The 26,485-nt window shown below is 39.3% G+C and overlaps 2 protein-coding genes across 9 annotated transcripts in view; one reads left to right on the forward strand and one right to left on the reverse strand.

Moving 5' to 3' along the window:
- PRICKLE1 (prickle planar cell polarity protein 1) overlaps positions 1–19,038 on the forward strand; it is a 75,038-nt gene extending 56,000 nt beyond the window's left edge. Inside the window, exons 1-8 of one of the 3 annotated variants that reach the window (XM_048501773.1) lie at positions 2,767–2,928; positions 8,770–8,956; positions 10,353–10,466; positions 11,546–11,683; positions 12,043–12,246; positions 12,462–12,648; positions 15,552–16,412; positions 17,182–19,038. In XM_048501773.1, the coding sequence (XP_048357730.1) occupies positions 8,837–8,956; positions 10,353–10,466; positions 11,546–11,683; positions 12,043–12,246; positions 12,462–12,648; positions 15,552–16,412; positions 17,182–18,026 (2,469 nt within the window). In that variant the 5' untranslated portion in view covers positions 2,767–2,928; positions 8,770–8,836 and the 3' untranslated portion in view covers positions 18,027–19,038. Of the gene's footprint in view, positions 1–2,766; positions 2,929–3,524; positions 3,689–8,769; positions 8,957–10,352; positions 10,467–11,545; positions 11,684–12,042; positions 12,247–12,461; positions 12,649–15,551; positions 16,413–17,181 lie in introns of those variants that run through there. The other 2 variants (XM_048501774.1, XM_048501772.1) reach the window with 2 other exon arrangements.
- A 1,382-nt stretch (positions 19,039–20,420) lies between these two features.
- Positions 20,421–26,485, reverse strand: part of PPHLN1 (periphilin 1) — a 28,778-nt gene continuing 22,713 nt past the window's right edge. For all 6 annotated transcript variants that reach the window (XM_048501780.1, XM_048501779.1, XM_048501781.1 and 3 more), the window contains one exon: positions 20,421–21,268. In XM_048501780.1, coding sequence (XP_048357737.1) covers positions 21,077–21,268 — 192 coding nt within the window. In that variant the 3' untranslated portion in view covers positions 20,421–21,076. The remainder of the gene's footprint in view (positions 21,269–26,485) is intronic.

Here is a 26,485-nt window from a genome sequence, read left to right on the forward strand (position 1 = left end):
GGTAAGTGTCTGTTAAACTGAAACCTACAACAGGATCTGTTATACCATTTTGTTCCCAAATCCTAGAACAACATTTTTAAATATTTTTTTAAATTACAATTGTAGTTCTACTAATAGAAGGCAAAAATAGAAGGCACAGTTACAGCTGATTCTTCCCCTTCCTCATTGCTGCCTCCTAATTTTAACAGATATTACTCCACACAGGTCCTGAGACATTAGCAATCAACTTACCCTAGATTGGAAGGGATTGCTGCAAGGGGTGGGGGTGGGGAGCAGGGAAAATCCACAACCTTCAGCACCTTCCTTTCACAGAAAACAGGATCCAACACACTGGGTGGCTTATCGAATGAACAAAATAACCATTTTATTTTACATGTATTTACATTATTAATTTATGGCATCTTGCCTAAAAGTCCACATTACAATGGATTTTTAACTAGGAGGTAGACAACTTTGGAGGGTGCACTTATATGCACAGGTAATTACCTGCGCTGGATGTGGTCTTTTTAAACACAGTCCTGTACCACACTGTGGAACTATATAAATTCCACAGAAGTTGTTGGAACTTAGCCGCCAAACTATACACAAGATTGTAGGTTGTGACATTTTGCTACAACAGGTTATGTCTACTTCTCTGCAATTTCAACTCTTCATGCCTTTGCTCAAGCTGCTGGTGTATGTGGTAACGTCTCTCACTCCCCCCCCCCCCCGCTTACCTGCCCATCTATCCTTCTGCTTCCTCCTTCTCCCTACTGTTTGGAAGTTGTGAGGGGGGGAGGGGGAGGGCTTGCTAATGCTCCAGGCTTTACCTCCACTGACACCTGGGCTTTGTGGCTACAGCTTCCCTCATTTGGGCCAGTGTTTGAGGGTTTTATATCTTCCTCCATGTTTTTAAACACAATGGGGAAGGGCTGCAGAGGGAGTAGTGGCCATGCCAGGAGCTGGACTGTCCCCTAGGGGGCAGCAATAGCAACAGTTGGGGCAATGTTAGGCGGGGGGGGTTGGGTGGTGGTGATGGGGGTGATGGTGATGGGGGTGATGGTGATGGGGGACAGCAGCTGCACTTCTAGAAGCATTGTCTGCACATGTGCAGGCAATGCTTCTCTGTTTGGGGGGATTTAAACACCCTATCCATTTCCTCCATGTTTTTATATTTTTCTTCAAATATGGGGAATCCCCCAAGTTTGGAGAACGATCTCCTTTCTCTCAGCGTGGGCCTGATCCATGGATTTAGATATCCACAAAACTGTCCACGCTTGAGAAATCGATGTACATGTGATGACATCTAATCTAAATGAACATAATGTGCCTGTGCTAAATAAACCAAGCAGACAAGAGTTCAACCTATAGTCCAGCTAAGCTTGGTTACTTTAATGTCAGCTAACTATTTGCCCTACTGAAGTTAATGGAACAAAATGGATCTAAATCAATAATTCATAAAGTCATGAAGTGAGCTGATTATGCTACCTGGACACAAATTATTAGAATTATTATTAGAATTATTATTAGAATTATTAGACTGTTAGGATTATTAGAATGTTAGAATTAATAATTATTAGAATGTTAGGATACTGTGACCTTTCAAAATTGGAGCTGAAGGTGGTACTTCCGTTTTATTGCTGCAAAGACAATTGTTCTGATTACAGTGTAAGGGGAGAAATGAGACTGCACTCCCATTCTTTCCCACAGTCCTTAATTCCAGAGTAGTATAATTGTAACTCTTGTGTTGAAGATCAAAACATTTATTGAGACTCGGAAAGAGCAGGGAAGGGGCATCTTGAATGCAATATATTTTTTGTCCCTATCTTGAAAAAAAAATCAAAACTTCATTTGTGTTTGTGACTTGGTTACTATAGTATGTGCAGTATGCAGAGAAACCAGTTTCAAGCTATTATTATTTTTGCTTGTCTAGTGGAATGATCCCACTTTCCACAAAAGTGTCTAATCTTTAGTTGGCTTACATTATTGATGGCAGCTTTGGCAATTCATATGAAAATGTTCTTTGTATAGACTTGTCAAAGACCTTTGTTAATGTCTGACCCAGTGGTATCCTCTCACATTTCCTTGTATTGAGATGGCACAGAAAGCTCTCAGGGACTGAAAGTGATTGTCTCCTCCCCCCAATTTTTAATGCACCCATGTGCTGTGCTGAAGTTTCTTTCCTGGAGGATGCTGCTTATAGCAGCTTGTAGTTCATACTAGGTCAGTAGTGATTGATAGGCAGTGTGTCCAGTGTCAAAGGAACTGAAAACTGCGCTGGGGTCAGTTCCTCAGAACTCTGAAATGTAGCCAGGAGGGTTTTAGACACAATAGAGGGTGGAGTTGGGGCAACATCAAGTAAAAATAGTACCCATAAATACAAAAACAAACTAGTTTTCCAGCATAGGCTCTCCAGCACAATTTGCAACCCAAAAACTCTTAAAGCATCATATAGCCTTTTAATGAGCTTCTGGGAGTGAGATGAGAGGTTACAGTTCTTTAACAAATGCAGTGTATCAATCTCTGTTTATGGCCAACCGTGTGTGTGTGGGTTTGTTTTGCGGGGGGGGGGGGGGGGGTGTTTTATTTTCAAACGAGAAATGAAGACAGGACCCGTTACATTGGCTGACTTGCCCTGGAGGAGGATTTCCCATCTTTGGCCCTCTCTTGTGCAGTTAAATTTTGTTGCTAAAGTAAACGGAGAAAGAGGAGGTGACTGAAGACGCTCCTTTTATAGACTTTGGTAGGCTCAAGCACAGAAGAGGCTAGGGAGCAGGGGAGGTTGTGAGGGTGACGGCGTTGCGGAGAAGAAAGACAGGCTCCCTGTTGTACCTGGAGACATTTCGGAGAAGGGAGGGAGGAAGGCCGGACTAAGGAAAAAATAGTAGGGGAAAGACTTAGGATGAAATATTTCCGTGCGGGAGCCCCTGACGTGGTGAAGAGATTCCTGTAAGTGTTCTGTACACCGTCCTGGGGAGATCCTGTCCCAAGCGATTTAGAATGAAACAGGATAGACCTGCTGCTGCTGTGTTGTTTTCTGAGCGGGAAGGAGAGATGCAGGAGGATTTGGGGGTGGTGTTTTGTTTTGTTTTTATAATTTTGTTATGGGATGTCAAGAAGTCTGCGATGGGAAGGAGGGACACTGGCCCGGGTGCTCAATGTGCAAAGCCCCCCCCCCCCCCCGCCATTCTCACTGGCGGCAGGGAGGCTTTTGGAAGCGTTGCTCAGTGTGGGTGAGAGACGAGTCTTTGGAGAGGCTGGTGGTGGTGGGGAAGGGCGTCTGTGGTAATCCTCCCCCTCGTCGTCGTCCCCCGCCCACCCCACCCCGTTGCTTGTGACTAAAAAAAAGTGTTGGTTTTTCAGAGTAATTCTCTGCTGTTGGGGCAGGGGAGGGTGTCTTTTCGCCTGGAGAGCCGAAGGGGGGGGGGGATTTGCTGGAACGAGTCTGCCTTGGCGGGGTGGGGGGAGGTGAGGTGAGATTTCCTCGCCTGCCGTTGCCTTCCCATTCACTCTGCTCCAGTTGGGGAGCCCCTCCTCCGTACCCGGGCAGGGGGTCTTCTGAAGGTGCTCTGGATTTGTTTTCTTCCTGGCCGTTTCCCCTGCAAGCCTTTTTGCTTGGGCAGTCTTCAGATTCTGCCCAGAGGCTCTTCCTGCAGACATACCAGAGAACAGCTGAGCAGATGGATGTCCTTCGCAACTCTGCCCACTGGTGAGTGGTCGACTTTTGGAAGCCCGGAACCTGCCAACTTCAGCAAGAAGAGCTTTAAATCTAATAGATCAGATGGCAAAAAAGAAAAGGCAGGGCTTGAAGGAGTCTGCTTTGGAATGAAATGGTTTGTGGACTGCAGCCAAAGAGCCCTAGAATCCCTGTCAAGACTTTTCTGAAGTATTTAAAACAGTGTGTGTGTATTGCAGCTGTTTAACCTCAAACATGGTTACTTTGCAGGAAATTTAGTAGATGTAAATGGCATGTGGATATAAATGGGTCTATTTGAGATTGCCTCTAGATAGATATGTTGTTAAAAAGCCACAGCCTGAGAGTTTGCATAAAAAAGCAGCTGTCTGAGAGTTTGCGTAGTTGAATTAAACTCTGCTGATTTTTAAAATATAAGGTCAACTGCCCCAAGCCCGACTTGCCTCTGGAGGGTGGAGTATAAATAAAAAAAAGAGAAGTGTCAGTAAAATCTCAGAGTAATCCAAATATATCTATCTGGAAGCAGAGATGTAAGATGGATTTTTTGTTTTGGGAAGTTAAGTTGTACATTTGTACTAGAGTGTAGACAGACTGCTGGCTTTGTATCATGATGAACTCTTTTTCTGTAATAGAATCCAGCATTCTCCTTCCCTTAGTAGCTTGCTTTAAAAAAAACCCCTGAAAATTCAAATGTAATTTGGACCATAATTTTTTACCCAGATCTAGTGACTACTTTATCACTTCCCTGAAATGTTTTCTTTATAATCATGAGAGCTGTAAGTTTCAACAAAGAAGAGTTGTTCGGGAGCCAACAGGTGACAAGGTGAAACCTAAGTATATGTTTTCACTGGAGTAAGCTCTGGCTGCTGTTTCTTATGGTCGTTGTTTAAAATAGAAATGTAAAACATGTATCAATAGGAGTTTTCTATAAAGTTAAATTTGCCTGGTTTCTTCATCTGGCAAACTATTAGGGGAAATGACTTCATTGGGATATGACTTCCTATGTTAAGTTATTGACATGGTTTTTGTCCAGCTTATTTCCACTTGAGGCATATCAGGTCCTTTGTTTATATTGTATTGTGCAGGCAAATGAATGCAAATAACATGTTACCCCAGTGCTTTTACAAGGGTACAATAAACAAATGCCTTACTTCATTGGTTTTCAGTGAATCAGTTAAGCTTGCAATTTATTTCCCTCCATTGGAATCTTTGGCTTTGGCTCATGTCTGCAGTAAATTGGAGGAACAAATGTGTATTTGCAATATCTGAAGACATTCTGAAGCGTGTTCTCAAATCTCTTTTATAATTCCACTTGGTATTAGAAAGGGCATCTTCTCCTACTTTGGTTGTAGTAAAAAAAAATCAATGTAGAATTGAGATATCTTTTCCCCATAGCCCTGCCCACTTTCATGCCTTTGAAATGTTCTGAAAACACTCTTTATACTATTGATATGCAGATTTACTGAAGTTGCTATGTGGTATTACTGCTTTTCCTCTTTAAGATTGTGTTGCATATTCTAATATGTAAGTCAACTCTCAGACACCTGCTTTTTAACCTCAAGTTTTGACCCTTTCAGCTGTAGTTGCAGTGTGCTGTGAATGGATGTATGTGATATACATCTTGGATTCCCCATAGCCTTGTTAACAAGCAGTTAAACAAAAAAAGTTGTTAAACAATTTGCCCTGCAGGATGGAGTTAAACAGCAGGAGGTGGGCAGGAATGTTTGCTAACTGGCCTTATGAATTGTGACCTCTTCAGCCTGGTCAGAGGTGATCACAGAACAAACTCAGCGATCTGGAAATCCTAACATAAGGGCTAGTTTCACACTTGGCTTCAACTGTTGCATGTAGAACAAGGAATCTTTTAGAATTTTTTTGTCCGGCAACTTTTGTGCATGGTTCTGTCTCTTGAATGGTGTACATTAAGTGGCAATAAATGCTGTTTGCCCTGTTGTGTGTATCTAAGCTTTTGAAACAAAATTATCTTTAATCTGATTTTATGTTTAATGCCCCATTCACCTGTAAAAGGATAATTTTCTGAACATCTTGCTGGTTTGCCTAGAGGTGACCCTGTACAACTTAGTTATTGATTGCAGGTTGTCATGTTTGTCCTAAAAAAAGCCATGTAATACTTTTTGTTAGACATGTTGAATAAAAATTTAAAAATAAGACAAGTGGGTATCATGTAATGGCTGCCTCCTACCTTCCTTTTAATGATGTAACTAGTATACAATGAGATGAAAACAGTCTTGAATTTGCAGTTCAGGTAACTCCCCACTTACGTGTAAAAATACATATATAAAAATGCTGTAACAGCTCAAGCAACCACTTGAGGCACCACAAATATATATGAATTAAAATTCTAATACCCCACCTTTCCCCATGGCTCAGGGAGACATACAGATTCAAACAGATGAGGGCACAGTCATGGCAAGAGGCAAAGAATGTCACTTGTACATGCCATTGTTCCAATTTCTGCACTGCTGCCCCATGGGCAAATGTAAGTGTTGGGACCATCTTGTTCCTCGCTGGCAGCAGCATGAGCACAGACCCATCATCACCCCCACCCCAGCTGTCACTGTTACTGGCAAGCTCTAGAGGCATTGGTAGTGCCACTCTGGCTCCTTGTGCTCCCTGTTGCAGGAAGCACAAGAGGGGATGATGTTCATGCCTGCTGTGCCCTTTCCCTAGACCTACCCTGTTTGAGTCAAGCCTGGCCTTAGCAGTGCTGCCATCATCACTGGGTTCAGCCTGTTCCCATGAAGTGATGCATAACTTCTTAGGGCAACAACAACTTTGAGCCTGCCGCAGGAGGAAGAAAATCTGTGGCTGAAACTGGTGACTTATTTTCTCTATAAAACATAATTTCTAAATGATAATTTTATCAAACCAGTTTAGCTCTACAAGGAAAGGCAATTTAACAGTTTCTGAGCAGTATATGGTCGTCAGTTTAGACTAGTTGATAGAACACTGGCAAAAATCTGTTCCCGAACTGACAGTAAAATAAGAAGAAAAATTAACTGGATTGGTCTTACTATTGTTAAAACTTATTAAAGGAATATTTATTTTTAAAATACGAGTTTATTTTCTGCTTCATTAAACTTAAAATATCTATCTCTATTTTTTTACGGTCATTGACCAGCAAGGTACAAAAGGTTAAGACTTAAAATATCAATGTTGTAATGTCTATATATCCATAATATCAACTATTTATCAGATTGCTATTTGATATTTAGACTGTTTAGTGCTAACCAATTTTATGCATAACATCTCATTTAAGACAAGACTTTAAAATTGATTTTTTTTTGTCTTTAAGGGACTGCTTAAGCTGTATATTAAACTCACTAGCGCATATTCCAAATAGGTTTTGATCAGTTTGGGATACTGGATATGAATCTTCCTAACTCTAGAATCAGTAGAAGCATGAAGATAACTAGTTCCATAAAAATATAATTACCGTACTAAGTTTTCTTTTTTCCCTCCAGCAAGCATTCTAACTAAGATTTAATTTTATTTCAACCATTAGTTGCACTTAGAAGTGATGGCTTCCTTTTCAGCCTTTTTTCATTCCAGAGAGAAGGAACTGATTTGAATGTCCCAAGTTTATAGCCTAAACTATAGATTTTTTAATCCTTAATTTTTGTGTATTCATTTAACAGATATAAGGGCTAGCGCTAGCCAGATCTTGGCTAACAGATGAACTGTAAAATCTGTCTTTCTCTCCCTCTCTCATTTAACTGAGAAATGCTATCAGATGGCATATAAAGGTCAGGAAGTTCATGCAAGAAAACAAAAGTGGAGGGGTGGATGGGAGATTATAACTAGATATTTATAGTTTGCACCGACCAAATTTAACCTTGACAAACCTGTTGTTGTTATTTGTTATTGCTTTGACCTGTGCATACTGTCCAAATTCATTGCCTAGGAAGGAAGCAGTCAGAATTGGTATAATGAAATTAAATTACATCTTCACTGAACTCCAAAGCAAGTTTTTCTTGGAACATCTAGTTTCAGCGTAAGATGTGCTGATGAGGCATAACTGAGGATCTCTGCTTGAGTGTGGGCATGCTATGGCAGTGGCTGTAATTTAGTATTACAGTGCAGAGTTCGTGAATTGAGAATATTTGTTTCACGTGAGAAATCCCAAAGTCACTCATAACGTTTTCATGGCAGTGTGGGGAATAGAACCTAGGTTTCTCAGGTCCTACTTTGATACCTTAACCACTACACCATACTGGCTTTCAATTCTTATCTGATAAGACAGATTTTGACCATTATCCAACAGCATTGTTAAGCTACTATGAATGTAACCTTAAATAGTTTTACCCTTCTAAATCTGTGGAAGTCAATGGGCTTAGAAGGGTGTAACTTTGTTTAGGATTGTACTGCAAATTGAAAATGAACCATTAACTATGAATATTGTGTGTATACTGAGCATATGAAGAATTTGTAATATGAACATTAGCTACTATTGCTATTTAGAGAAAATATTGATTCAGAAAATAATATTCTGAGTGGAGTATGAGTTCATCTATGAAATATAAACATATTGGAAAGTGGGAAGAATCATATTTATTGTAAGCTGTTTTGGGTTCCCACTGGGGAGAAAAGTAGGATATAAATAGCTAAATAAATAAACCTACAGAAAAAGTTCCACTGCTTAATACTGTGTTTTCCTATTTCTGCATGTTCATGCTAAATAGTATATATGTTTCCCCTTTTGAACTCATACTCTTTTCCATCGAAATATAAAAGAATTGCATATTAATCTGCCACATGCTGGAACTTCTTTGTTCTAGAATGTTCCCTTGGGTCCTAGTACGTACCTAGTTCTTTCCCCAAGGCTCTAGGACCCCTGTGGAGCGTTCTAAAAGTAGACAAAAATTTTCATGTTTTGGTTTCTGGTGTTGGGTTTTCAATTTTTAGAAGAAAGTGGTGATTTACAGCATAATTGTTTGATAAATGGGTTTGTTTTCTTAACCTCTTTGGACTATTAACATAATATATACTTGCCCCAAAGACCATTGTTAACATCTTATTTTTAAAAAGCAATCATGCCTTTTATTTTATCATTTCAATTTTGATTTTTTTTCCAGAACACTTAATTGATGAGCTGCAACTGAATATCTTCTCATTCCAACACTGACAGCGTGCCTTTTGGAAATGGAACCAAATGTTTGCAATCTGACCTTTGGTTTCCAGAGAAGCTCAACATCTGATGATGACTCTGGCTGTGCCTTGGAAGAATATGCCTGGGTGCCACCAGGTCTTAGACCTGAGCAGGTAGAAGCAAATAGTGCTGTCTCTTTGAAGCTTATCAGAGCTGTGTTCACCTCTGACTGATGACTTGTTAAAGAACAATGTAGTCAAGATAGGTCTGTTTTTATTTCTTTGAATTTTTTTTGTCCCACTGAGAAATTGTACTAAAAAAGAAGTTAAGAATTTTCTGCATTTATACAAATGCAAGTTATTAGTATTGGTGTAAACCATTCTTACTTTAAAAAAATCACGAGTGGATTTTAAACTCCTAATTGTTTAACTAATGATGAGACTATTTGTATATAATAAGAATGAAATATAAATGGACAAGCTAATGTAAGTACATTACAATAGGAAATATTTATTTCTAGATATATTGATCCATAGAGGAAAAAAGAGTTTCATGGCATTTCTGGTTTTTTTTGTAAAATGGTTACAAAGACATATAAACACTCCTTACCATATTTTTCATTTAGACTTAGCGATAAAGTCATCTTATTTTTGAAAATAATTTTCCTACATAGTACTCCCCCAGCCTCGCCATCCGCATTTTTATCAGTTCCATAACTAGAGCATATGTTGAGATCACTAAAAAGGAACTGTTTTTCAAAATGCTTGTTTTTAAGTTTGAAGCAAGTTGTAAATCAGAACCTCTCTTTACTAATTTTAAAAGAAGCTACTGGCTTCTTTACAAACAATTCTATTGTAATAAGAAGCAACAAATAGTTTGTCCGAACAGCTGCTTCTTAGTTTTGAGCCATAGCTTTTTTAAAAAATTGAAAAAAGGACAGCATTCTGAGTAACTTGCATTAGGTAGAAATGAGAACATGCCTGTCTATTCCCAAAATAACAATGCAAAAAGTTCTAACAGAAGTTTGCATGGACATAATGAACCTTATCAAGAAATTACATAACAGCATTTGTCACTTCAACCTATAAAGTTCATCGAGCAAATCAAGCTTATCAATACATCAGTTGTTTTGTGAAGAGCTTTACACATTGTGTGTTATAAAGCAGAAAGAAATGTGGAATTTACACCTGAAGGGGGTGTAAATTTGATGTACATAATTTATGACACCCCTAATTGTTGCTACATTCCAGAACAGCAATTCCACAGCTGTGTGCTATAGCCATCTCAGGCAGTCCTGTTCTGCTGAGCTGGCTCATCTGGTTATCTTCTACCTAGAGGAATGCAAACTCTGCTGAAGATCTGAAGTACAAAAGAAAAATCAACCCTCTTTCTCTTTGTAAACAAAATCTAAGATAAGGCTAAGAAAAAAGTGAAATTCTGTCTGTTAAGATCAATCAAGATATTGCGAAACAGTGAGCAAGCTAACTCGTCATCTGGCTGGAAATGAGGTAACAGATGAATGATTCTTACAAGGGAGGGACTAACTTTTATTTTTGTTTTCCAATTCAGGTACAGCTATACTTCGCCTGTTTGTCAGAGGAGAAGGTCCCTTATGTTAACAGTCCTGGAGAGAAACACAGAATTAAACAGCTGCTTTATCAGCTACCACCCCATGATAATGAAGTAAGAATTTTGTTCATTCAGGTTTTGTCCTGCTAAACAACTTCCTGGGTGTTCAATAGGCAATCTGGCTTCTCAGATTATGACAGAAATTCCCAGATTGTTTGCTGTGAGAGAACTGACAGTGTGTCAGAATGAAGTAGATTTTTAAAAAGTTTGACCCAGAGTAACCTATGAACAGACAAATATGCCTACTGAACAGATCCATGATTCTTTAATCTGGTCTCCTGCACAGCCTCATCTGGGGAAAAGTAATTCTGCTGCACCTCTGCATTGGTATGATTGAACGTGCCAATCACCCCTGATACAGATATGGAGGACAGCATTAGGAGGAGAAGGCATGATAAGAATAGTAACTCATATAGAAACACAATTGGTGTCCTTACCCACTCTTAAAGCAGCCTGTTATCTATTGATGTAATGGTTACAGTGTTAAGCTAGATCTTGGAGACTCAGATTTGAATCCCCATTCTGCCATGGAGGCTTTCAGTGTGACCTTGGGTTAGTTATGCACATAACCTAACCTACCTCATAGGGTTGTACTGAGGATAGAATGGATGAGAGGAAAATGATGGAATTATAGGTCCCAAATGTGGAGAAATGTGTGGTATAAATGAAGTAAGTAAATGCATTAAGATAATGTTTTCTCAGACTGCTGTTACTTAATTCATCATATTACTGGTGTAAGAGTCAGTGCAATGTGTCCAGGCAGGCTTTAGAATATGTGAGAAAATAGTCTATTATCAAATTCCTACAACTTGCCAATACCTCACTATTATATGCTATATGCACGGTTATTTTTAACAACCTGTGCTTAAACTAGGTTGTGTTAATCTTGATCTGTAATTGCTAAACTGAATGCGTGCATGTCTGAATTCCTTTTAACATATGTGCACTGCCAGTGATTTGCTCTGTCCAATTTCACTACCAAATAAAAGTCATGCTTTCAGTGTGATAAAAACATCGGGTAAAGCAGGATGCTTTTTCAGTTCTTGTTGTGTGCATGTGTTTGCTGCATTGACAGTTTTTGTTATCCACCAGACACTAGTGTATAACATTGGTATTACTTCCTTTTGGCAAAGGTTAGATATTGTCAATCTTTAAGTGAAGAGGAAAAGAAGGAACTTCAAATATTTAGTTCACAACGTAAGAAGGAAGCACTGGGACGAGGCACAGTCAAATTACTCTCAAGAGCAGTAATGCGTACACTTTGTGAACAGGTAAAATTCTTATTACATGAAAGAAATTCATGTTGATGTAGTTTAATGCTCAAAGATTCAGCTATATAATGCGAGATTCTCAGAACTACTTTAGAATAATACTTAATGGTCTACTATGGTTTGAGTCATGCCTGCTTAAAATTATGATCCTCTCCTGTTTTAGGTTAAAAAAATGGTCATCATAATCACATAATCGTGCTCTGAAAGCCACTCTTTCCTAGAAAAATGTTAAGATATCAAGATAGAACATGCTGTTAGATTGTGGTGCGTGAAAGATGTATTTTAAAAGGTTATGTTTGTTGTCATAAAGGTCATATTCAGAAAATAGACGGTATCTTTCACTTGTCATTTATTTTCAGTGTGGTACAAAAATAAATGGAGGTGAAGTTGCAGTGTTTGCATCAAGAGCAGGACCTGGGGTCTGCTGGCATCCATCCTGTTTTGTGTGTACTACGTGCAATGAACTTCTTGTCGACTTAATTTATTTTTACCACGATGGAAAAATTCATTGTGGTAGACACCACGCTGAACTCCTCAAGCCACGCTGTTCAGCATGTGATGAGGTAAGGAATCCTGCAATTCAGCAGTACTAGAGAAAGAAACAAATGTTGTTCAGCAACTTAATTTTTGAAGCCTTTTAAAAACCAAGATTTATGTGGCTTTGTTTTTTGCAAATTAAATGTTCCAACAATAACCAGAAGGAAGATTGTAAGCAAGCTATTGGCTTTCATTTCTTCCATAGCCTTTTAATTTTGCCTGAAGTCTTCTTTTTTTATAGATTATCTTTGCTGATGAATGTACAGAAGCAGAAGGTCGCCATTGGCACATGAAACATTTTTGTTGCCTGGAGTGTGAAACCATCCTTGGAGGACAGAGATACATCATGAAGGATGGACGTCCATTCTGTTGTAGCTGTTTTGAGTCCCTGTATGCAGAGTATTGTGAGACTTGTGGGGAACACATAGGTAATTCTGCACCTTAAAACATAAAAATGTTTACATTACAAATTGACCTAGTAGGTCAAGCTTGAAAACAGTTTGTCTTCAATAAGACAAAGATGTCTAAAATTGCAAATATTATAACTAGTGCTATTCACACCAGAGAGGATAAGGGTTGAATCCAGTGGTGGGATTCAAATAATTTAACAACCAGTTCCGGTGGTTAAATAATTAATAATTTAATTATTAAATTATTTAATAATTTAACAAATACCATTTTAACAACTGGTTCTGCCGAAGTGATGCGAACCTGCTGAATCCCACCACTGGTTGAATCCCATGAACTTTGAATGGAATGAGTTCACTGAATAGATTTCTTCTGTTTCCCTTACAGTCTCCTGCACCACCTTCCTCCCATTCCTGGAATAGAATGAATTAAGAGTTCATGCAAGTGTATGAGGCATACATTTGTCAATTTTCCCTTTCTTGTGCTACCTCCTAACATGGCCAGATTTCAGAAGAGTAGCTTTCTAATGCAGTAGATACACAAACAACAAATGCGTTTTGGATAAAATGTTTTTGTAATTTTATAATCAACATTTTAAGTAAAACCTATTTTAGAAAGGGCATTTTGTTGACTAGATTACCCTTGTCATAAATACATATTGCTATCCTCGCTTCAAGTGCCTATACATGCAGCCATATGAGTTTGCATGTGCTTGTGTGTAAATTGGGCCACTGTTGGACTGGAAACAGGGGTCATAGCACCCAAGTACTGCAAGATCTTTTTCTGGGCACATTTAAAAGCACTGGTTATTACTGATAAAGCCATAACAGGCTTGTGGCCTGAGTGCTTGAAGGACAATCTTGTGCACCAAACTTCACCAAACATGGGTGGTATCATTAGGAGAGTCAGCCTACCATTGAAATTCTCCTCACAAGAGCTGCTCTCTGTGCCTCTGACCTTCCCAAATCAGGCAGGTGGCTACCAGAGTGGGCTTTTTCACTTGTGGACTGATTCCCCCCCTTGAGATGAGTCTGACACTCCTGTCTTCTAGGCACCAGGCCAAAGCAATTCTTTTTTACCCAGGTTTTTATGTAGGGGCTTGATATTTTAAATTGTTTTTTACAATCTGCCTGTAGAGTGTTACAAGGATTATTTCCAAGGATGTAGGTAAGGGGGGGGGGTTTCCTCGGGTTCAATCCCCCCATTCATGTCTGAAGCTCCGCCCCTCCGTTTGTGGGTTTTTTAAACATTTTTGTGTTTTTTCAGTTTTTGGACTTCAGGGGGCGCATTGCTTGGGCTAGCAGCACCAAACTTTCAGGGATTGTTTGAGGGATTCTCCTGATGATACTACCCAGCTTTGGTGAGGTTTGTTCAGGGGGTCCAAAGTTATGGACTCCCAAAGGGGGTGCCCCCATCCTCCATTGTTTCCAATGGGAGCCAATAGAAGATGGGGGCTACACCTTTGAGGGTCCATAACTTTGGACACCCTGAACCAAACTTCACCAAACCTGGGAGGTATTATCAGGAGAGTCTCTTATTGATACCACCCAGGTTTTGTGAAGTTTGGTCCAGAGGGTCCAAAGCTATGGACTCCCAAAGGAGGTGCCCCCATCCCCCATTGTTTCCAATGGGAGCTAATAGGAGATGGGGGCTACACCTTTGAGGGTCCATAACTTTGGACACCCTGAACCAAACTTCACCAAACATGGGTGGTATCATTAGGAGAGTCTCCTAAAGATACCCTGAAAGTTTGGTGCTTTCTTAACAATTGCACCCCTGACAGCAGGCACTCCCCAAATTCCCCAGATTCTCCTTTTAAATCCACCCCCTTTGGCATGGATTTAAAGGGAGAATCTGAGGTCCTCAGTTTAGAAGAAGAAGAAGAGTTTGGATTTATATCCCCCCTTTCTCTCCTGTAGGAGACTCAAAGGAGCTTACAATCTCCTTGCCCTTCCTCCCTCACAACAAACACCCTGTGAGGTGGGTGGGGATGAGAGAGCTCCAAAAAGCTGTGACTAGCCCAAGGTGACCCACCTGGCGTGTGTTGGAATGTACAGGCTAATCTGAATTCCCCAGATAAGCCTCCACAGCTCAATTGGCAGAGCAGGGAATCAAACTCGGTTCCTCCAGATTAGAATGCACCTGCTCTTAACCACTACGCCACATTGAAAGTGATGCTGTTTCAGGGTGGGGGATAATCCACCCCCAAACAGCATCACTTTCAATGTTGTTTAACTAGGGACCCCAGATTCTCCCTTTAAGGTGGATTTAAAAGGAGAATTTGGGATCTCTAGTTTAAACACCATTGAAAGTGATGCTGTTTGGGGGTGGATTCCGGCATCACAGCGGCTGCCCATGGAGGGGGTGGGGGCAAAACTCAGATTTTGCACCGGGCTCCATTTTCCCTCTATGCCTCTGCCCAAAGGGGAGGGCAGAAGAAACTGCCGGTTGGGAGCCCAGCTGGTGGGGGGCAGGGCAGGGCAGGGCAGTCTGCCGTCCCTGACCTTGGAGAGCTGCTTTTATAAGCGCTAGGCCGGGGGCGGGGCTTGGGGAGGCGTGGCCATGTCCTAAGGGCAGGTGGGGGTGTGGCCCCACCCCCGAACCCCCCTCATAAAAAATCTATACCTACGTCCCTGATTATTTCATCTGCAAAATGTTTAATGCATCTAGGTTTTCGTGTGTTTTTTTAATGGCTCATAATTTTAATGAGATTGTTTTCATGATTTTACCTTTATTTTCTGAGCTGCCTTGAGCAACTCTGAGGAACTGGCATATAAACATTTTAAATGAAATAAATAAATCCACTCAGATTTTAAGGTAATATTTTGCAGGTTCAGTGCTTCCAATATCAGAAAGACGTAAAGAACCCAGGGAATAGTTACCAATCATACACAAAAAGTAACTGTTCATCTCTTCTTGACAGGGGTTGATCATGCTCAGATGACTTACGATGGACAGCACTGGCATGCCACTGAAACTTGCTTTTCATGTGCTCATTGCAAAGTTTCCCTGCTTGGCTCTCCTTTCCTTCCCAAGCAAGGACAGATTTATTGTTCCAAGTCATGCAGTCTGGGCGAAGATGTTCATGCCTCGGACTCCTCTGACTCTGCTTTTCAGTCTGCCCGCTCAAGGGACTCCAGGAGGAGTGTTCGTATGGGGAAAAGCAGTCGGTCAGCAGATCAGTGTAGACAGTCCCTTCTCCTGTCCCCAGCTCTGAATTACAAATTTCCTGGCCTGTCAAGCACAGCTGATGATACACTTTCAAGGAAATTGGATGACTTAAGCCTTTCAAGGCAAGGAATGGGCTTTGTTGATGAAGACATCTGGAAAGGAAGAGGGGAGCAAGAAATTCCAGATGATCCTGAAGAATGGGCTGAACATGAGGACTATATGACTCAGCTACTTCTCAAGTTTGGTGATAAAAGTCTCTTACAGCAATCAGTGGAAGTAAATGTTAGAGCAAATGAACAATGGGTATCTGAAAGCATGGTTAAAGGAAGTTCTGAGTTGAATAAAAACAGCCAAAACCTAGCAAGTAAGAAATACCAGGCAGATATGTACTGGGCTCAGTCCCAAGATGGTCTAGGGGACTCTGCTTATGGGAGCCATCCAGGACCTGCCAGCAGCAGGAAGATCCAAGAGCTAGACATGGAACACAGTGCAACTAGGTATAAACATGACCAAAAGCCATGGTATGAAAATTCACTGGAATGTTTATCAGACCTGAAACAGGAGCAGTGTGTTAGAGATTCAATGGATTCGCTGGCTTTGTCCAATGTTACAGGTAAGATGTCTTGAAGGTTCGTTTGGAAAGCGTAACTATAGCCTAATCTGTACCTAGTTTTAATATTAATGGATGAGTGATTGAATTCTGTGAAAAGGATTAAATAGAAAGAAATTATGCTTATTACTATTGCTTTTGCTGTTCTGGTATAATTCCACTGAAGGGCTGAGGAATATCAGGATTACCAAAATATCTTTCAGTAGTGGCCAAATACATGTTGGTTTCTCCTTTTTTATGTAAATCAGTTGAGCAGAAGAAAGCAAGGAATAGAGGAAGTTCAGAGGAACAATTTACTATGTATAATGTTGTCTTGTTCTTTGCTTTAGCTGATTGTGATAGAAGAAATCAAAAAGATGGTGGTAGAATGATGTGGACCTAACTATAGAAATGTAATTGTGACAGTTAAAATTCCAATCATTGGCTCATTCCGCACATGCAGAATAATGCATTTTCAAACTGCTTTCAGTGCTCTTTGAAGCTGTGCGGAATAGCAAAATCCACTTGCAAACAGTTGTGAAAGTGGTTTGAAAACGCATCATTTTGCATGTGCGGAAGGGGCCCTAGTTTCCAGTAATTTTAAGGGATCATTACTTAACAGTAGCTGATCGATCAATGCCCTTTACTGCACTCTTTATAATCAGAACCTCAAATTCTTTTTCAATTGCAATTTTAAAAGAACTTTGTATAATTCTTCAGTTCTTCACTGTTAGCACTTCAAGTGTGGAAGATGGGAGAGATAATAAATATATTTCATAACATTTTCTTTTAGGTGCTTCTGTAGATGGAGAAGTTATACCAAGACCATCTTTGTATTCTTTGCAAACATACCAAGAGCTGGAAGTAGACAACTGTGAGAAAATGAGTAACATGGGAACCCTAAATTCCTCAATGCTTCACAGGAGTACAGAGTCCCTAAAAAGTTTAAATTCTGAATTATGTCAAGGCAATGCATTGCCAGATGAAAAGCCACTACATATGCCAGTTCTCAGAAGGTCCAAATCACAGACTCGACCTCAGCAGGTTAAGTTTTCGGATGACGTCATTGACAACGGAAATTATGAGAACCTCGACATTCGGCAGCCTCCCATGAGTGAAAGGACTCGACGGCGAGTTTATCAGTTTGAAGACCTTGGGACTAGGCAGCAACATCGGCGCAGGAAGAGTAGAAAGTCTAGGTCTGATAATGCACTTCACTTGGCTGCAGAAAGAAAACTCTTGCCAAAGGAAAGACTTAATTTTTATTCCCCTCAGAATTATGATAAATCAGTGTATAATAAAAGTCCACATACTATTCGGGCATATACTCCAAACTCATACAGCCAGTACAGCCGTATTTCTTCAGACTATGTAACAGGGAACCATCAAGACCAGTTTTTGGGATTCTTTGGTGATGAGGAAGACTATTGGTGTTCAACTTCATCATCATCTGATTCAGAAGAGGAAGGTTACTTCCTAGGACAGCCAATTCCACAGCCCCGATCAGTGAGATATCCCTATTATACAGATGACCTTCCCAGTCCAACTGCTGAACTTCCCAGTTCTCCATTTGGACAAAGAGCAACAAAACCCAAAAAGCGAAAAGGACACAAAGGCAAAAACTGCATAATTTCTTAAACTTTACTAGTATCTATGAGCAATATGCCTACACAGTTTTTAAATAGCTTAAATTACTTGATGTGAAACAATAGAAGCACATGTCTCTCTTCCCCCTCCCACCCTCATATTCAGTCAAGGTGCTGAATAATGTAACAAGCAGGAGGGCTGCAATAATGTAAGAGTAAAATTGAAAACAGATTATGATGCTACTTTTGGGGCTATGCCAACAAATGGAGAAATTGAGTTCTAAGTGGCTTTTTTTTTTATTATGTGAAATCCAAGAAAAAATGCAGTATTATTTAGACCTCATTTACTACTTCAGCTGCCTATTTAAGTCAAATGACAAAAGAATGAATGTCTGAACATTTTTACCCCACTTTTCGTTCAGTTACTCACCAATTGTACTAATGTAGCCCAACCAATTTTGATGCTATGTAAGAATTTCTTTCAATGGTTGCTAGGATTCAGCTAGTTAAGTCAAAGGATAGGATCATCCTAATTCTGACAACTTTTTAAAGATAAAATGTGGTGTGTCAGTTAATTGCATTAAGGCGATTAGCCTGCTTCTTATACAGAACTATTGTGAAATCAAGTTTGAAATTCCTGTATATCTGAAACATTATTGCAGGTTTCCAATATAGTAGGAGCAGCAATTGATATTTATAAAGTTTCAAAACTGTATTCATAAATTAACAGTGCAAATAATGTACATATTGTAAAGTCAAAATTTAAGACTATTTTTATATCCCTGAATTACAAGACACTCGTTAAAATTCCAAAGTAGTTTTATTTGAGGGTTTAACATCAGCTTGAGTCAGTCAGGGTTTGTTGTGTCTGCAAGTTTATATTGGCAAAATGTTTAATTTTTCTGACACTAAAGCTCTGTGTATGCATGGTAGAGCTATGTAAATATTGTCTAAGCTATGGTCCTTTTAAACATTAAAGACATTATTTATGGGTCAAGAAAACTATATTGTAAAAATGTAAAAAACCTGTACCAATATGGAATATATAAATCCACCAAAACAGACACATTCTGATGTCACTGTTTCTCTATAGTAGGCCACACACAAAGTATATCGGAGACCAAGGGTTCCAATAGCTGCATCATAAACTTTATATAAAATGCAAAATAGTATTGACAATTACATTTTCAGTCCCTTCTTAAAACCCTAAACTTGGAACCTGTTCATTCCTCCATAATGGAGAAGGCACTTGAAGGCCTGGTTGGTATATAGGGCCCCACTTGGATCCAGCCACTTTCTACAAACACTTGGCAGGTGACATGCTAGAGATTCCACCCAATACGAATGTTCTGTTTCAGTACTACAGACTGTTTGAAGCACTTCTCACACATTATGCTGCTATAATCCTCACAGGTCAGCATTACATTCTCATGTCATACAATGTAAGATAGGATGGCTTATTACAGAATCAATTAAAGCTCAGTGTCTGTCAACATATAGTACCGTGTTTCCCCGAAAATAAGACAGTGTCTTATATTAATTTTTGCTCCCAAAGATGCGCTATGCCTTATTTTCAGGGGATGTCTTATATTTCTGTGTTCTGTTCGTCAGGCATGTTTCCAAACAAAAACTTTGCTACGTCTTACTTTTAGGGGATGCCTTATATTTCGCACTTCAGCAAAACCTCTACTACGTCTTATTTTCCGGGGATGTCTTATATTCGGGGAAACAGGGTAGTTGTTCCGTTGCCCATACAAGATCACTTCAGGATGGTTGTGTGTATGCACAGTGAAACCATTCCTGTTATTCATAGTATATGGTATTTTCCCTAACTGGTACTTACAAACATACTTACATCATTTTTAAAAGTTCTTTGGAGTTGTAACTATTTTATTTTAAAAATGCTTTTACAAATATTTAAATGACAAGTTAAGAGACATAGTGTACATTGTTTTCCACTGTTTTATGTCAGAGAACGTTAACAGTGCTGTTTATTGGTGTCAAGAAATTGCCCCTTCTACAAGCAAAGTAGAATTTGTGAGAAGCATCGTCATGAATATTCTTCCAACAGCCCCCACCCCTACCAAGAGTTGAAGGACTCCTGGTAACAGTAAGGGACACAGGCATGGCACACAATGATTTCCAATTATTTCTCCCAAGTGCAACCTCCTTTAGGAGATACAAAGTCATTCAACAGGTTGACCCTCACCCTCAAGAGGGTTTTTCGGGGTGGGGGGGGTGGGGAGTGGAAATGGATGAGGGGCAAACATGCAGTGACCAGTTCCACAAATTACATTTCATTTTCTGTTCTTTGGACCTAGGTAACTAGAATTATAGGATTTGTATCAAGGGAATGCAAACATTATAAGACTGGTTTGGAAGCTTTTTAAATTATAACCTACTTCAATTACAAAAAGCAGTAGCCGCAAAATAAAACTAGATCCGAGACTCTTCAACAATTGTTTACTCAGTTACAATACAACTTGAAAAGGTGTTCTACTTAAAGACAGTCACAAGTAAAATATACATATAATACAGAAACTTGCACAATTACTTCATGAAGTACTAACAAAATTACTGAACTGTTTATTCTGTCACCAGGATTATATTCAGTCATTAGTAGACTGTGTCAGTAATTGGGGAATGACACTTAAAACACATTCAAAAGGAACATATCAAATTACAGTATTCTGTATTGCTTAAATATGACGGGATGGATTCAAACAGCTTCTTAGTCACAAAGGCACATTTGCTTCCAATACAAGAAGGGGCGGCGGCAGGAAGGTCCTGTTTTTCACAGAATTCACTAAGCTGTAGCCTTTCTGTAACACACCCCACACTATTTGAGCAGAAGTCCACATTTAGGACCCACCCCTATTTATTTCCAATTCAGAAAGTCAAACCGAGCATATAATTCTTAAGTGAAACTGAGATACAAAAGAGAATAATGAATGCATCATACCTTGGCAAAGGCATCAATCACATCATAAATATGTTCAGAATTTATTATCTTTGACCAAAGGAAAACTTCTGCTGTAGAATGTTCATGTGAATTTACTTTTAAACTAGTATTTACATAATGTTAACAATCCAGACTAGACTTTACTGTTCTTCAAATTCTTGACTGGCAGAATCATAATCTGCAATGAAGTGTTTCAGTTCATCAATACACCTCTCACCAATCTCATGCAAGTTTTGTCTCAAGGAAAACTGGATGGGTTTTTCTAACGAAGGGTCTTTATCAATCAGCATCTTCACTACAATGCCGAATGTTTCACAATCTTGCCTGTAGACCTAAACAACAATGGTAGAAATTCATGAAATAAAACTTTATTTTGAATGTTTAACAAATCCATTCCAGATTCAATTGTGACACTAAAAGGCTACTGCAATCTTTAACCAGATTCATAGACTTTTACAAAGCACACACAACTTCTTAAAAATGGAGATGTTCAATCCTCACCCATGTTCCTAGAGATGGACTACAATCATTCTACAGGGCTCTCATGGCCAGTCACTCACTCTCAGCATAACCTACCTCACAGGGTTGTTGAGAGGATAAATAGAGGATTGGAGAAAGTCAACTGCTTTAGGTCCCCAGGCAGGGTAGAAATGGAGTAAATAATAATCATTTCAGAATCATAAATGGGCAGTGCTATAGAAATTAGACACACTGACAGTCCTCTGGGACAGCTGAAAGGGCCTTTAAATGCTCTTAAATACTAAATAACAAGGAAAATACATCAACTCCATCATCCAGGATTCTGGAATAACTATGATGTCAAATGCAGATAAAACACAGACATTTAGACTTGCATAGAATTTGTGTTCCCTGTTTACTAAGAAGTAAACCTCACTTTAATAGAGCTTATTTCAAAGTAAGTGTGAAAAGGACTGGACTTATTTCTGTGTGAACATACATAGAATTGCATTGTAGTCTGCTAATTACTATGTGTAAACATGGAAAATTTCTGTCACTAACTACAGATGTTCAACAACCATTTATTTTACCATTTCCTCCTTTATCAACTTTGTGGTCCCATGAAGTGGTACATGGTGCCATTAAGTTACAGCTAACTCTTATGGTGACCCTGTAGAGTTTTCAAGGTATGAAATATTCAGAAAAATTATTTAAGTTTAATAAATGGCTGACAGTAAGACAAACTATTTTAGAAGCACTAATCTATAATTAGTGAATGTTCAATTACAGCAGTTAGTAGGAAAAGGTGCATGTAAAAATATATATACAGCACAAAAATACCATACAGCACAGGAAAATATTTGAAATAGACACTAAATACTTAACTAAGCTCCAAAAGAAACCACAGTGAGAATACATTTCAAATATTAGTTCATGTATCATATATATGATACCATCAGTATCACTAAACACATCTCACTTAATGTTATAAATCAACCTAACTTTTCTATAGAAATGGAATAAAAATGCATTATTATATTTGATAATAACAAATATTGTTCTACTAATTCCAGCATTAGACCCTTTTTTGGTCATTTATTTATTTATTTATTGTATTTGTATACCGCCCTCCCCGCAGGCTCAGGGCGGCTTCCAACAAAACAAAAATTCAAAACATCATATACACAAGTTAATTAAAATACATAAAATACATAAACTCAGTTGACCTATGACACACCCACAAGGTTTTCAAGGCAAGAGACTGCCTGCCTCTGAGACACAGCAACCTCAGACTTCCTTGGTGGTCTCACATCCAAGTGCTGAACCTGCTCAGCTTCTGAGATCCGATGAGAGTAAGCTAGCCTGGGCTACCCAGGTCAGGGCAGCCTCCCTGAATGGGCACAGATTTCCATGTCTATAACCTTCCCATTGTGCACATTGAAATCTAAGCCCATACAGGAACAGTGAGTGTGAGTAGGCTAGCTCTGGCTGCCAGGTGGGTGTGAAAGTTGAGTTTTCTGTGTGCTCCACATGACAACCATTTTATTTTCTTCAGAACCCATAGTAGCCATCCCATCCCCAAACACTTTTAAAAGGTTTTCTTTTTAAAATTCATAAACTTCAGAAAGTCTCTGGTGATTCAAAAAAGACAGTCTCAGTTACAATTTCCATATATATTAAAGGGGCAACAGCATGTAAATTGTATATAATTCATAAAATGCACTGACTTCAAATATTAAACAGTTCATGGAATTACAAAATGTAACCAATCTCTAATGGAGGAAAAACTTCAATTAGAACTGTTATTACAAAATAACTCTGCTTTCAGCATTCCAGTTGATACAATTCTCAACTCTGACAGAAGACAAAAGAATCTACAAAACTATCAAGCAATACAGCCCTAACACCTTTATATGTCTGGAAGAGTTGTGGAGAATTTTGTATTTAAAATCAACAATCTATTGTCTCATTTTGAGACATAATAGACAACAAAATAGCAATATCCAGTTGTCAACATTAAACACATTTGTAGTTCCCTATGAAAAAGGAACTGCTAAACTGGTAAATATCCTGGGCTGGATCCAAAGCACTGCCAATAGAGTGAAGGTAGTGGAGCGTGACTTCCTGCCTCCCCTTTCCTGCAGCAGCTTACTGAGAGTCCTGCCAGATATAGTGTGGAAGGCAAAGGTGCAGGGGTCTGACTATGGAAGAGGGAGTCAATGCCCCCCTCTCTTCCATCACTGGAGAGAGAATCAATTTTACAAATACAAATCCCTGACTCCCTGAGATGGAAATGATGATATTGAATAACACCACCTCTGCAGTAGATAGCATTTCCCAGGCAAGCAACTAGAAACAAAGCTGTTATTCTTTGATTATTGTTTCTATTTCTGGATTCTATTATAGTTGTTCTGTACATGACACAATTTAAAGTGGTGATAACTTAGCTTATTTGCTAGTGCAGTAAAAATAACTTATTTGCTAGTACAGTAAAAACAGCTGATTGAATTCAGTAACCTACATTCAAAATGCACTAAAAACAATGCAACTTCATAAAACAAAAGTACATAGCCTCAAGCCAGAACAGCAAACTCAATGAAAGATTTCAGTGTGTGGCCTTAGAAAATTATTGTGCCACAGACTCAGTTTTACTGCTCTGTCTCGAGAGTAACCATGTTGTGTATTGTCATCTTGGCAAAAAAAGTTAAAAAAAGAAAACATCCTACTTTTACTTAATCCCAAAATCAAAAAGGCTTTACCCAAAATGTTTCCAGATACTTCAACACTAACTAGGGAGTAGTCTACTTTTCACTAGAGGTACAACACACCCTTCCCTTCAATAATTTATTTACAAAGTACCGAACCAACTCAAAGCTGTTTCCAGAATCCATTCCACAGTAAACGTGATGCCTTGTCAGAAACAGGAAGGGTGCAGTTTATCTACAAAAACCATTTGCTTCATATTGAATTGTTAGCCAGAATGCATTAATAATTCTGATTTTGTGTTTATATGCCGACACAGGAAAGAGTTTTCAAACAGACATAATCTGAAGAGGGCATGGATCAAATACTGGTGGAGTTCGCTAGGATGGCTTAGAAACAAAGTGGCTCATTTTTGGCAATGCTGGAGGGATGTAATTTGTAGTTCAAAACATAGCTGAAAATGGCAATGTAATAAAGCTCTAATTCTACATATATAACATACTGAACTAAATTGGTTTGATTAGAAACTGGTTTATTTTGGACTACTTTGAAGACAAAAATATGGAACTAAGTTAATCAGATAAAAGACAGAAGCTAGAATACAGCAACACAATGCTTCTGAAAGATAGTGTTTAGTGACAGGTAAAACTCATATCTGTTCTAGTGGAATCTAGAAGCAACATTTGATGCTCAGAAGATTTCAACTACACCAGAAGGAATGTACAGATCTGAAACCAAACAATTGGCTACTACCAGGGTAGCACCAAGTCCCACTGTCAAGATTGAAACTGCCTTGCAGGGATGTTGTTCCCAGTCTCAGCACCTGGAACCCTGAGCAATCTCCCAAAAACCTAATAGAGCAAGCCAGATCAAAGAGGCAGCTGGACACAGCGCTGCTGCTGCGTCACTTCCAGAGGGATTTCTGGTGACACCGGGAGGCAGAAAAAAACAAAAAAGCTCCCCTGGCAGCCCCAAAGCCCTCCATGGGAAACACCCCTGGAATTCCCCAAGTTATGCTGACCTACAAGATGCAATTCTGGAAACAACAGCCAGAAGCAGGTCAGGTGCCAGTCTACCCGCCTCCCTGTTTGTCTTCCTGGCAAGCGTAATTGCCACTTATGGTGGCAAGGAGGGCAAGGGCAGTGCAACTGCATACTGCCTCCTATGGCTGTTCAGCCCCCGCCCCCCCCAAATCTGGATTTACTTATTTATGTATATTTCTGATCTTTAAACTGCGCTCCCCTGAAGGGCTCAGGGCAGTGTACAACAAAACTATGCAATACACATAGAGTAAAGTATAAACTATATAATACACATATAAAACAATTCAGATTAAGACCATTTAAAACATGGGCTACATGTCACCAAACCACTTCTCTGTGAGTGCCAAGGTAATTTGTATGACAATAGCTACCACCACACCTAAAGATCTTCTCAATGTGATTGCAGTTAAGCTGGAGCAGCAATTTTGTGCCTGACTTCACCTCCTGTGGCAGCCATTTGGTGGCTGTGCCCTTTACACTATGGCAGAATTCCTATATTTTAAGAATTACTTACCTTAGGCAACAAAGAGAAATGGCTTTTGTATAAATTCACAACTGAACACATTTAAAGACAGCTGTGCTACATAAGATAAGGTACGAAATACAAACCATTACACACTGAGAAATCACTAATCTTTGTAGCACTGTACCTCACAAGAGAGAGAGGAAGCGCCCTTTCCACCCAAAACGTCAAGATACTGAACAAATTCAGCCATTTACATTTTTAGTTAGGAAACAAGGATTAATATAAAGTAATCTCCACATATGTATGTACTTTTAATACACACAAAAAGGAACATCAGAAAGGATTTCTGATTCCACTGATTTTTTCATTAATTTAAACTTAGCAGCGGTGGAACCAAAGATTTTAAACCCATCTTATCATGAAGACCTAGGCACCTAAGTGAAACTATTTACATTTTTCAAAATTTCAGAAGCCTTCAGTCCCTACCAGTACTTTTTGTAAATGAATCCACACATCTTAGGGGAATTTTTTTCAGCAGTTTAAAAATAACTGTGGCTTCCAAGCAGCTGTAACTACAACTTCACAGTAAGAACTACACACCCTGCTCCAAACCTATAGAAGTTTGCTCTGTAGTGACTGCAGGAACAGCTGCATAAAACAGTCACTATTTTCAAACTCTCATTTGCTTACTCTTTTGTAAGAGGTACTTCCTGGTCCCATATCCAGAAAACAGGTGCTGAAAGGAGGCACAATGCACGCTGATTTAGATATTTGGGAGAGGTAAGCAATAGATAGCATTTTAAGGTGACAGGAAAACTGCCATGAGCATAGCTGTGTTTGTGAAAGGAACCTCAAAGTCTCCACCTTCCTGATGCAGC

Source organism: Sphaerodactylus townsendi, linkage group LG06 (genome assembly GCF_021028975.2).
Source record: "Sphaerodactylus townsendi isolate TG3544 linkage group LG06, MPM_Stown_v2.3, whole genome shotgun sequence".
NCBI lineage: Eukaryota > Metazoa > Chordata > Lepidosauria > Squamata > Sphaerodactylidae > Sphaerodactylus > Sphaerodactylus townsendi.